This window comes from Podarcis liolepis (genome assembly GCF_965112155.1).
Source record: "Podarcis liolepis genome assembly, chromosome: 2".
NCBI classification, from domain to species: Eukaryota; Metazoa; Chordata; class Lepidosauria; order Squamata; family Lacertidae; genus Podarcis; species Podarcis liolepis.
This window is the reverse complement of record NC_139555.1, coordinates 43,621,856-43,634,180: the sequence shown is the minus strand read 5'-3', so window position 1 is coordinate 43,634,180 and position 12,325 is coordinate 43,621,856. Positions and strand designations below refer to the sequence as shown.

General features: G+C 44.0%; 1 protein-coding gene across 5 annotated transcripts in view; it reads right to left on the bottom strand.

The window, feature by feature from the left end:
• The window catches only part of PRKACA (protein kinase cAMP-activated catalytic subunit alpha), a 59,565-nt gene that overhangs the window by 3,777 nt on the left and 43,463 nt on the right, over window positions 1-12,325 (bottom strand). For all 5 annotated transcript variants that reach the window (XM_083489571.1, XM_083489570.1, XM_083489568.1 and 2 more), the window contains exons 2-9: window positions 10,044-10,105; window positions 8,057-8,185; window positions 7,860-7,958; window positions 5,668-5,750; window positions 4,418-4,544; window positions 3,789-3,884; window positions 3,520-3,642; window positions 413-577 (exon numbers count right to left, since the gene is read on the bottom strand). In XM_083489571.1, coding sequence (XP_083345697.1) covers window positions 413-577; window positions 3,520-3,642; window positions 3,789-3,884; window positions 4,418-4,544; window positions 5,668-5,750; window positions 7,860-7,958; window positions 8,057-8,185; window positions 10,044-10,105 — 884 coding nt within the window. The remainder of the gene's footprint in view (window positions 1-412; window positions 578-3,519; window positions 3,643-3,788; window positions 3,885-4,417; window positions 4,545-5,667; window positions 5,751-7,859; window positions 7,959-8,056; window positions 8,186-10,043; window positions 10,106-12,325) is intronic.

Here is a 12,325-nt window from a genome sequence, read left to right as displayed (position 1 = left end):
GAAGGTCTAAGAGAAGACATGACAATTTCCAACACAGCTGCAACAGTGGATTTAACTAGATCCTGGGATCTTTTCACAGATAACTAATAATCACAATATGTCCCGAGATCCTATATCATTAATATTGGGCCTGCAAGTTCCACTGAAGTGTAAGAGCTGCTTCACATGCAGGTTTTCTCAACACAGAGATAAGCTTTGTGGGTTGGGGGCTCTCTTGTTTGTGAGCGATACGCTTCCAAAAGGTGATACGCGTGTTTGGATGGCTTTGTGTACCAGCACTACACACCCACAGTGAGTTGGCATTACTTCTCTGGCAGTGTGATAGTGGAAACCTTTGCTTTGGAAATAAGGCTGTGGGCTGCTGCCACAAGCCGCCCCCCTCTTCTGACTGCACCTTCCTACTTCTCCTTACCTTCCGTTGGTAGATGGCAATCCAATCGGTAGTAGCAAACCACTTGTGGTTCTTGATGTCATTGACTCCATTTTTGAGGTTGCCAAAGCGTTTGGTGAGGTCTACCTGGAGTAAGTTACGCAACAGGTCCTTCAGGTCTGAGCTGAAGTGAGACGGGAAGCGAACCTGGGTACAATGAGGCAGAAGCCAAGAACAGGTTAATCTCTCTGCCTTCCAGGAGAAATCTGACAGCCGCAGGGAAAGGGCAGGAAGTGAGATTCATTATGCTCTGTAGCCAAAGCACTAATTCACCATATGTCTGCAATTGCAACATCTACCACAAAACTGGGGCCTTGGGAAGTTGCACCCATGCCCTGCTTGAGGACTTCCCATATGAATCTGGTTGGCCACTGTGAGAAAAGAATCTAGCAGGCTCTTCTTATGTCCTTAAATGTTAACACTGCACGTTCCCACAAATCCTAGAATTTATTCTATCAAGAACTTCTAGCTGCCACAGAGACAGAGATGTGCACATCCCTCTGGAAACACTCTAAACACAAGAGGGACAGAAGGAGGGCTTTTACTAACACACTTGGAACGCTTGCCTCTCTCTCTTTAAAAACTGATTTATAACTTCTGAATTTTAAAAAAATGGTCTGACTGGCTTGGCACAGGAACTGCTGAAAGAGAGAAATTCACATGCACACACAAATGTACAACTGATGCAATGTCCCCTGAACTACATTTTAAAAACTGAAAACAATTTAAGAAGCAGTTTGGCAAAAGAAGTTGACAGCAAGAAAACCCTTAAAAATAATACAGGTGCTCTTGGTGCTTGCTTCTCGACAATGTATCTCACCTAAATGAAATTCAGGGTGGCTAGTGGGTTTGAAGATCTTCAATCAGAAGCCCTAGGAGCAAATGCCCAAAGAAAAAAGCACTGGCAAAGTGGCTATATTTATTTTATTTGTGTATTAAATTTGTATACCACCCTTCATCCAAAGATTTCAGGGCAGTTCACGTATATATACTTACTGTAACCTACATTTTGTTCTACCACAGAAAGATAATAGATAGATAAAAAGGTAGAATGTTATCAGGCAGAGATTAGTAGGGATGTGGCGCTAGGTTATGCACATATTTACACCATAGTTTTTAAAGGGGCTTAAGGCATTAGGCAATGTGATTCTATGAAGCAATGAGGATCCCCAAGCAATGCTCTTAGGTTTCCTTGGCAGGGTGGTGGAAACAGATGAATCAGTTTGAAAAAATCTGGCTCAAATCTGTAGTGTAGACATGCCCTATATTTAAGTACATTTAGTGTACCAGTTTAAATGTAAGACTGGAATTCTATACAAGCTTCACCAAGATCAAACGTAAGTATCACAGAGTCTGGCTTAGCCTCTTAGTATTGTGAAAGGAGCTACTTCTACCCAGATTCCCTTTCTCTTTTAATCAGAGCACCTAATCTTGATTAATGGTTACTTGCTATTCATTCTGCTGAGATCTGTGCTAGACTGTCATCATGACCAACCGTGTTTAACCCTCAGTCATTATTACTTGGATGACTTAGCTATGTAAAATCCCACCTCACAGATGTGCACAAGTATCAACAGTTTCTTTTGCAGAGAACCAAACCTGATCAAGCGCCTAACATTTTGACTATGTTTTTAATATGCAACCTTAGCTGAGCTGTCCTGATGCAAGAACCTATCACAAACAAGGTTCTGGGAGCTTTTACATTAATTCAGCTAGTTAATAGTAATGCCTCATGCCCAACCGTGATACTAAGTGCTAATAATAATGATAATAGTAGTAGTAGTAGTAATAATAATAATAGTAGTAGTAGTATCACAGCAATCTTAACAAGGACAAATCCTTTGCTGAAGGACATTGTGGAGATCCATAACACACCTGCACAAATTTCAAATCCAAAGTAAACTGCGGTCAGTGCCATAGAATAACTGTTATCCACAATGCATGTTTATTCGTCAACAATTAGTTGACTCAATAGAAGATCTTAGGTGTTACTGAGAAAGGCTGGGTCAGTACAGCTCCTGGCCTAATAGCCTCACTCAAACGGCAACTTAATACTGATTATTTTAGCATTAACCACCTGAGAAATCAAAGTTGGCAAGTAGGGCCAGTGAAAATTCATAGGATAAATGGCAGGGAAGGGAGAAAAGGACAGCTGGACTCAAAGAGAGCATGCATGTTCTGGAGCAGCAGAGCAAGAGCAAGCCCCAGCCATCTGAAAGCTAGCATGCACATATATTCACTGATCTCCATTACTTTTGTTTAGTTTTCTTGGGTGGGGGAGATGTTCCTTTGACATTACACATTTTCCTGCAAAGCTCTTCCAACACTGCCCTGCCACACCTCACTCCTTTAGGCCATGTTACAATTCTAAGAGCAATATTCTGAAAACTCACAGCCTTGCAGTTACAGAGAGCTTGAGTTGCATGTCTCCCCCTTGCCATTGTTTTACTCTGTTTAACTTATAAAACTCCACTTTGTGCTTTTCTGATCTTTTTTGTGCTGCTCGGCCTCACATTACTCTAGGAGTCTCACCTGGGAGAACTGCCAAGTATTACAGACACTGGAATTCTAGACTCAGAAAATCCATATTCCACTTAGCCTGTAGAATTCTTCAACTAATTTCTTCTTCACACTGAAGACTAGAGCCTTAAGTTTGTTTAAAGTATACAAAATTTGAGACTCAGTTTTCAAATGAAGCCAACAGATCTGCCCCTTTCCTCAAAATAAGGTCAGACTGTGAATATAACTGCAGCCATCTAGATTTCCAGACATTTGTTCCTGTGGTGAAAGCTGCAAGCAGCACCAAAAAATAGCTGGAAGATTTGCCAAGAAAATACAGAGGGGGTTTCCGTTCACAGTCTGCTGAATTCCACCTACTCCAACATTTATTTGGCAGGTAAACACAGCAGGTCCATGCTTCACCGAACATTATAAATGTATGCACTGTATAGTGTGAGCTATTTGGAAATTTCTAACACGCCTTCTAGGGAAGTACTGCATTTTCTCCATGGGCAAGATGGTCTACATATTGTAATATATATTTGTAATATCCTGTACCCAACATGCAAGCCTCTATGCTGAAATATTACCTTCCCAGAGACAATCTTCTCATATATCTGAATGGGCTGGTCTGCAAAAAATGGGGGGTAGCCGGCTGCCATTTCATAGATGAGGACACCCAGGGCCCACCAGTCCACAGCTTTGTTATAACCCTGAAACAGGAAAGCAGGCTCAGATCACAAACACCAAGGATGATCGGCACTTAATTGCAGTGTACTGCAAGATATCGAGATGAACACAGTCTTCTTTCTGGGCTGAACAAGGCCCAAAAAACTGTTCCTGAGTACAGGTGTCTAACCTTGCTCAGAATGATTTCAGGAGCCAGGTATTCTGGAGTCCCACAAAGGGTCCATGTTCGGCCTTTCACTCGTTTGGCAAAGCCAAAATCTGTCACCTGGAGGTACGAGAAAATTAACAAAGCTGAGTTCTCCACACCAATAGGGTCAGCAGCACAAAGGAAGTGATAGAGGCTTGCACAAACCCCAGTACATGGAGAGGTGATGTTTCGGGTGGAATATCTATAAGAGAGAAGATTTTGTTTCCAAAGGTAAGTATCGCTTTCTAAACAGCAACTGCTCATAATGAATGTTTTCTACCATGCTCCCTACTTGCCACCAAAATAGGAAAAGTGCATCTGGTGGTTTGGAGCATATTTGGTTAAGCAGGCACCACTTTGGCGAGGAGGGGAATGGACTTCCTGATATTCAAAGCACAAATGATAAAAAGAGGTACACCTTTAGATTTTATGTCAACTCCAAAATTTCCTAAGAAGTTACTTACGCTTGTCAAAATTTAGTCCTTTCTTAAAAAACTAATTGTTACAGATATCTGGGGAAAGAAACAGTATTCCTAGACATACTGACAAGGAGAGGAATTCTCAAAATGCTGTGCAGCAGAATCTCACAGAATGGATGGAAGCAGAATTACCTCAATGTAGCCCTGCTGGTCGATGAGGAGGTTCTCAGGCTTCAAGTCTCGATAGATGAGATCTAGTGAGTGCAGGTACTCAAAAGTCAGCACTATCTGAGCGGCATAAAACCGGGCATGAGGTTCACTGCAACAAAAGGGGGAAGAGCTTTCTCATAAGCCATCTCTAATGTATGCCACCTTCACTGATCCCCATAAACCAGGGATGGAGAACTTGTGGCCCTCCAGAGCACTGTTGGGTTGGGCTCCAACTCCCATCAGCCCCAACCAGCTCAGTCAGGGATGATGGGAGCTGTACTCTCAGCAAAAGGGCTCAGGTTTCCACCCCTGCCACAAACCAAGACCAGATCTCTCCCCTGTTCCCCATTCAACAGGACCTTGAGTCTTATCTCACACATTTCACTCATGCTCTCCCTGCCCCACCTCTGGCTGAACGCATGCAGAATCTCTTCCCTTATTCTGACCATGTTCTTATGTAGGTGTAATCATTGCAACAATCCTGTAAGGTAAGTCATTACTATTTACTCTCCGTGCTGCAGATGGTGGGGCTGAGGCTGTGAGACAGAACTTTGCGTAATGCCATGTAGCTGAGTTCATGGCAGAGGCACCATTCGAACTGGGGGCTTCCTGGTCCGTTGCTCAGTCTCAGTGCTATGCCAGTTCTATAATGTTCTACAAGATGGCAATTTATCTGAAGCACACATAACTACACAGTTAAATGAGAGCATGTTAACAAGCATCCCGCTTTCCATACAGTAAATGGATACAAAGCAAGATAGAAGCATGTTCTGTAGTGGTAGCTTCTATACTGAAGTCTCCGCTAACAATCCTCTGATGAAAAGCACTCCGCTCATATGGGCCTGTCAAGCCAGGTCACCCCTTGCCCCTTAGTGTTAACGAGAATAATCAGGAACTCAGTGTTGTTGTCATCACACTCTGATAGGAATGATCTGCTTCTTGCAAGTCACCAGCTTCACATCCAGGAGGATGGGAATTAATGTCAAAGCAAATGCAGCTTCTGTCCTATCATTAGACTTTTTTCTAAACTGCCTATTCTTTACCCCAGAAGTTAGGGCTTGCTGGAAGGGGAAGATATCCTCCACTCAACTTTAAAGTGCAGAACAAGAGAAACCTAGTTCTTTCCTGGTTCCTTTCCACTGTTCTAACCCAGGAAGCCCAACTCTCAGCTTTTCTGTTCCCACAACTGAGAGCATCATCCCAACCTTACAATGAGAGGGGAGCACACTCACCTGAACCTGCCAATCCGTCGTAGGTGGGAGAACATCTCGCCACCTGGGATGTATTCCATCACCATGTACAGATTTGAGTTATCCTGTAATCAAGGGCAGAAACAACTCAGGGTCGTGGCCAGCACTGCTTTGCACCCACCCCAACCTTGTATGTTCAGGGCCACAGCTCCCCAATTTATTTACTTCTATATTGCCTTTCTGCAGTGGTGCTTGCACCAGTGTACTCACACATCCATAGGGGCACTCTAGAACAGAAACTGGGTTTGCTGTTGGGCAGGGAGAAAGAATTCAAGTTCCTGCCAATTTCCTTTAAAAAAATGAAGTATCTTGCCCTTGCAGTTGCAGATAAAAAACCAAAATGTTGATACAATGCCTATAGACTATAGGTGGTGAAGGAACAGGTCCCAGCATTTCAGATCAGTACTTCGTTCCTTTCACATGGCTACACTTTCCTAACTGCCCCCAATTCCAATCTTCACGTTTGTTCCCTAGTCCATCGCTCTCTACCACTATTGCCTTGCTTCCCGCTCAATAAATGCAAGTTCTTTAAAATCTGAATGTATACAAGTTCCTTGTCCTCTAGTCCCCATTCATTTGCACAACTTATTTGCACAACGATCATATAGTTTTGCTTGGTGCAAAACTGTTTCTATAGCAGAGTGTTTTGGTTTTAGTGCTATGTTCTGCTCAGAGTCTCTTCCTGCCATGACCTTAAAAAAAAGGCAACAACTTCAAAAGTAGCAGTTACTAAGGTGAACTCAAACCTCTTAGTACCTGGTCATGTAGGATAAGACTAATAATGACCGCTAGTCATGATAACTATAGTAACTCCACTATGGGGTAGCAGGCCTCTCAATACCAGTTCATAAACAAAAGAGTGTTGTGCTCAGATCCTGTTTGTGGCTCCCCATAAGCACCTGGTTGGCTAGTATAGACTGTTGGGCAGAATGCTGGACTAGATGGGCTTTTGGGCTGATCCAGCAAGGATCTTCTTGTAGACTTACAGAATTACTCTCACTACCAAGGGAATGAATTAGACACACAGTCTAACACCAACCAGCTTGGAAGCAAGTCCCACTAACATCAATGGGACTTACTGCCAAGGAAATAGTATTTAGAATTAAGATACTTTTTTTTTTTTTAACCCCCAAAGTATACAACTGAAACAATCTCTGCAAGGTAGCATGAATGTATTTGTTCAGGCTTTATTCTGATTGAGAGGTAAGCTTCTGACACGGCATTGTCAAGGACTGCTATAGCAGAGGGAAAATGGGAAGGAACCTATAAGACAGCAGTAGAGGCCTCCTCTTCTGGTTGTGCTTTCAAACAGACACAGTGTCCATGGTTTTAGGTTACAGCCACAAAGGGTATATAAACATGCATATTTCCTTCAAAGCAGATTTTTAAAAAATGGTTCTGCCCTTTGTGGCAATAGGTACGACTCAATGGCTTTTTATATCCTTTCCATGTAGCTGAGATGAACGGAAGCCTGCAGAACCTCGATTTAGAGCTGCATTAATAGACAAGGCACGGTTGCCTTGTCACATAGTCCAGACTTGCATGCTCCCTATAGCACTTTCACATTGACTTAAAAGTAAATCCTACTGAATTCAATGGGGCTTACTCCTAGATAAGAGGTGTTAGGATTGCAGCCTTACTTACTGTATTTATATAAGGCAACCCAGTAAGATTGTTCTCTGGGTATCTCAAACACAAAATGATAAAATACTGTTGGCTTTATTTAACATTCTGTATGCTTATAGTGCCCCCTTGTTTACTTGCCCAAAGCTGCACAAACGCCAGAAAGAGGTAGGACAAAACAAAATATTGAAGGCCTATCATAAGGAAGAGTTTTGAGGGCCTATCATGACAATGTGTGCTCTAGCCCAGGAGATCCATCCACCCAGGCTGCTCCCAAAGGGAAAGCATGCTGCACCTATTGTACCGGCACAGAAAGTATCCAGCCAGCTGGGCTTGCCTGCAGTGGTGGATGCTCAGCTAGCCACAAGCCCAGACAGAGGCAAAAAGATCACCTGGGTGCTAGGGTAAAGTGGTTAGCTTCCCTTAAGTATCTGGCTGGCCCCTGTGTGCCTTTGATCTGATGCAGCAGAGCAGGTGTCCAGAGGACCAGAAAGCCAGAGAAGGAATATTTAGGCAGGGGTGGGGAGAGAGAGTGCAAAGACACCCTTTACCTTAAAAGAATACTCTAGCCTGACAAGGAATGGGAAGTTCACAGCCTGGAGAATGCGCTTTTCATTGAGGGTGTGCTCGATCTGCTTCAGCTTAACAACCTGCAAGACAGAAAGGAAGTCAGCCAGAGACAGTTGGGCCTCCCTCTTGCCAACCTCAGGCACAAACTCCCAGAACTCCACGACAGGCTCAAACTCACTTTCTGCTTGTCAAGGATCTTCATGGCATAGTAATTCCCGGTCTCCTTGTGCTTCACGAGCATCACCCGCCCAAAAGAGCCTGTACCCAGGGTCTTGAGCCGGTCGAAGTGATCCAGGCTGGACGTATTCTGAAAAAGGATTTGGAAAATAATAATATAAAAAGCAGAGGAAGACAATCTGGCAAGGACACCAGGCTCTAGTTATCAGATTTTGGGGGCCCTTAAGTGGCCGTGAGGGTTCAAAATGCCAGCTTACTAGTTTCATTTTAAAGATAACCCTTCAGGCAGTACCATGTCTTCCCATGCCATATTAAAGCAGCAACTGTTATTGAAGAGGATCATCCCTGTGGCGTGCCAACTCTTCTTCCTGAAACTTGCAGCGTTCTTGGGGTTTTTTACCACGAGGGGGCGCAAAAGGCAAGAGTTTTTAGAGAGAAAGACATACAATCCTCCTGCATACTGAACAGCAAGAAAATCCAACTCAGTCCACAAAAAGGACTGTACATACACCCAACACTCACTACACTATCTGTAATAACCTAGAAACTAGCAGCAACAGGTTAAGCCTTAGAGCCTGACAAAAAAACAGTAATATCCCCAAATATCACACTTATTGCAAAATACAACCAGATGTAATGACACCTTTACGTAGGGGGCAGCAAATGGAACAAGCCAAAACAGCGAGAGCACCCAAATTTCCGGGCCAATTTACACAGTCATTTTATTGCCATGAAGCAGTTATTTTGGCAGTCACCTTCTGGGAGTTATTTGCTGAAAAGCTAAAGCATCGGACCTGTTAGTTGAGCAGTGAGGTATTCATCAGATATTGCAGGGAAGAAAATACCTTATTCAGCTAGAGGGAGATTGCATTCCCCTTTCTGTAATATGGTCTGCTAACACCAAAGAGTATATGTGATAGGTGAAGGGCTTCTGACCCTTGCTTAGTAATTTGGAAAGATCTTGACTATTTGTTCCTTGTCATGCAAGCAACCCGGGCACTGGCAAACCTTATTGTCAGACACATCTTCCAAAGTGTCTTAGAACTGCAAAAGGTAAACTAATCCAAAGCTGACTCTCTTCCTGTGTTTCCATCTTGGACACCTCACTCTCCTCCTTGCAAAATTATTCCTAGAAAAGGGGCAGTTCCAGAATAACCTGGGGACTGAAACACCTGTCTCAGCGCCTATTTCTTCAGCAGGATAATTTAGGATGTCCACCAGCATCAAGACTTTTGCCTTTGGTGTAACCAGCAATAACAGAGGTTTGGCAAGATCCTTCCAAAGCCTCGTTTTAAAAAGTTACACTGGTCACATTTTACACACACACAAAACAAGCAAATGCAGACCCAAATGGGCCTCCACACAGCCAGCACAGGAGAGCCAGAGTGATCAGAGTGTCAGACCTGGACCCAGGACACCAGGGTTCATATCCCCACTCAGCCAGGAAGCTCAATGGGCCAGTTGCAGTTTCTCAGCCTAACCTCCCTCACAAGACTGCCGTGAGGATAAAATGGGGAGAACTATGTAAACCAGCTTGAGGAAAGGTGGGATATAGATGTAATGAATTTAATATCAAGGCAGTTGTTTCAATGCATGCGGCACACTATAGCATTCAAGTTAGGCAGTGCATCCCTTACTTAAATGCAACACCAGTTGTGTGAAACTGTACACACATATTCTGAGCTTAAACTGTACACCTGTATTATGTGAAACTTTACACATGTATTCTTGGCACCCTGGTCTGTTTTCTTTCCAGCACATCAAAAGGAGGCAGGGTACACGGGAGCGATTTAAGCCGCGTGCACCAAAACACATGCACATTCCTGCGAAGCCATAAGTTGTTTAACTCTGGCTGATGGTTGCATGCAAACCAGGTCAGTGTCACTTTCAAATCAGGCCTAAGAGCTTAGAAGCAACAAGACGCAGGCTGCTATGGCTAGATAAAGAAAGGAAGGCAAAATATCAAGACGAGAAGAGAGGTGTCATACCTGCAACGGGTTCTCCCATTTCTTGAGGAACTCTTCTTTGGCTTTGGCAAGAAACTCCTTCACTGTAAGTAAGCAGAAGCAGAGAAAGAGCATTGACAAGAGAGCATGTTGCCTGAAGGCCTGAGCTGCTGAGCACTCCTTAGGAGTCAAAGAGGCTATGTTGGGAAACAGGAGTCCCCTTCAAGTCTGCCAGCTCTCATTTCTTTGACGGGCCTATTTGCTGAATCACCAGGAACGGAGGATGCAGTCCCAGCAGGAAGGCCAGAAAGGGGAAGACAACACCTTTCAACAAGTCGGATTCCCAAGGAGCAAACATTCCCTGGAGGGCAGAGAGCAGACACACAGCCCCCTCTTTTAGGCTCAGCCATGAGACTCTAGATGAGAAATGGCCAACTGCTGGCCTGTGGAAATATGCACAATCAATATCTGAGAAGTCTGTGTTACCACTGGAGCCCTAAATCCAGCAACCGGTCACCTCTGCTAAAGATCATGGCTGCTCAGCTTTAGGTCTGTCACCATGTTGCTTCTTTTGGGGGCCAACCTGTGCCCAATCCTTACAAGTCACAGACAACTTTGGGCCACATTGGGACCTCCAGCCTTTTAAAGCAAGAGCAGGGAATAAGTAAACCCATGAAAAAGGAAGGCAGGCCCCACTCTCTCCACATCCATGCCACTCATTTGCAAGGCTTTTGAGGAGTCATACAGATGTGAAATTCAATGCCGCACCATGACGCTCTGCCTATGTAAGGGTTTACACTTGCCAGATGGAACCATCTCCCTCCCTCTATGCTGTTCTGGGGGTTCGCCAACCCCTTAGAGCCAATTTCAGGGTGCACGTGGGAGAGGGGGAAGCCCTGTTGCACATGCAGAAGCCCTTGTGCAGAGCTTCTACTGATGGGGTTCATTAGGTGAATCCTGCCCTGACGGTAAGCATCTAAAATACCATAGGGCCATCTGTTTGCATGCACACATTTTCTCCTCAGTTTCCAACTCAGAAGGTGCTTTGCAAGTTTCCAAAATACACACACACAACTAGAGACTTTCAAGACTGGCAGTTCCATGTACTGGCAGCTTCTCCCCTTCAAAAAGGTTCTCATGCCACAACCCCCAAACTTATTTTCAGGAGTTTAAAAGAGCAATTTAGGAGCTGTGGAATGAAATTCTGAGAAGAATCTGGGGAAGCACGGGCCCTTCTGGATTTCAGCCAATAACATCAATCATGAGAGGTAAAGTGGAATCATTCAAGACTCAGAGACTCTGGTTTCCCAGTCACAGGTGAACTACTCATGGTAAAAGCACCTGCCATGTGCTGAGACAGTGACTGAAACATGGAAAAGAGGGGACCTGTGGCCCTCCATATGCTGCTGGACTGCAATTCCCACCTTCCCCGACCACTAGCTGAAGCTGGAATACACATTTAGAGAGCCACACATCCACCAGCACTGAACTAAGGGCTCCCAATATCATCCTGACTGCAAACCAACTGATGACCTGTATGCAGACACCAGCAGCCATGGCATGGCCACTGCATACCTTGTGTTCTAGAATGTACAAAAGATCAGATCCAACCTGGAAGGTAGTCTTGTGTCTAAGAGAAACTACCTGGTGCTCCAACACACTCCATATATCCAAAGCAGGAAGGCTACCACGTAGATAGTTGTACACTCTCTAAATTGCATAATCAGGGTTTTTTAAGCTACAGGTATGTAATGGCACCAAGCACAACAACAAAGAGGGTTCTTGAGAGCAGAAAATTCACAGAACCAAGGAAATGCTCCATGTCCAAACAGGTTTTGGGCTTTAAAACCCATCTACTGCCGACAGAAACATGTCAAATATAGCTGCAGATGAGAACACCCAACTGGGTGTGACTGCCTCAAATTGGACAGTTTCTAGCAGTCATGGCCACAAAAGAAAGATAAAGCTTAGGAAGGTGGATTTAGTGTCTTCTAAAGGATCTAGAGGTAAACAGGTATGAGAGAGAAAATTACCCTTAACACATCCTAATCATTCACCTGTATCCCATGAACCCCATCCTTTTCTCTCTACTCCAGCTGCACAATAGAAATAATACCCCATGCTGTTACCACTTGTGCGGGTTCTGAAGACAATTGGAGTCATAATCTAATCAGTTAATTAAATAAATTTGGCTGATTAAAAGTGATCAAATAATTATATGCTAATTCTGTGTATTATGCAAGCTGAACATTGTCCAAGTTTAGTTTAGTTTTTTGTCATGATATAAACCAGAGTTTTGGGGACTCTGGCAGAGGATATTTCCA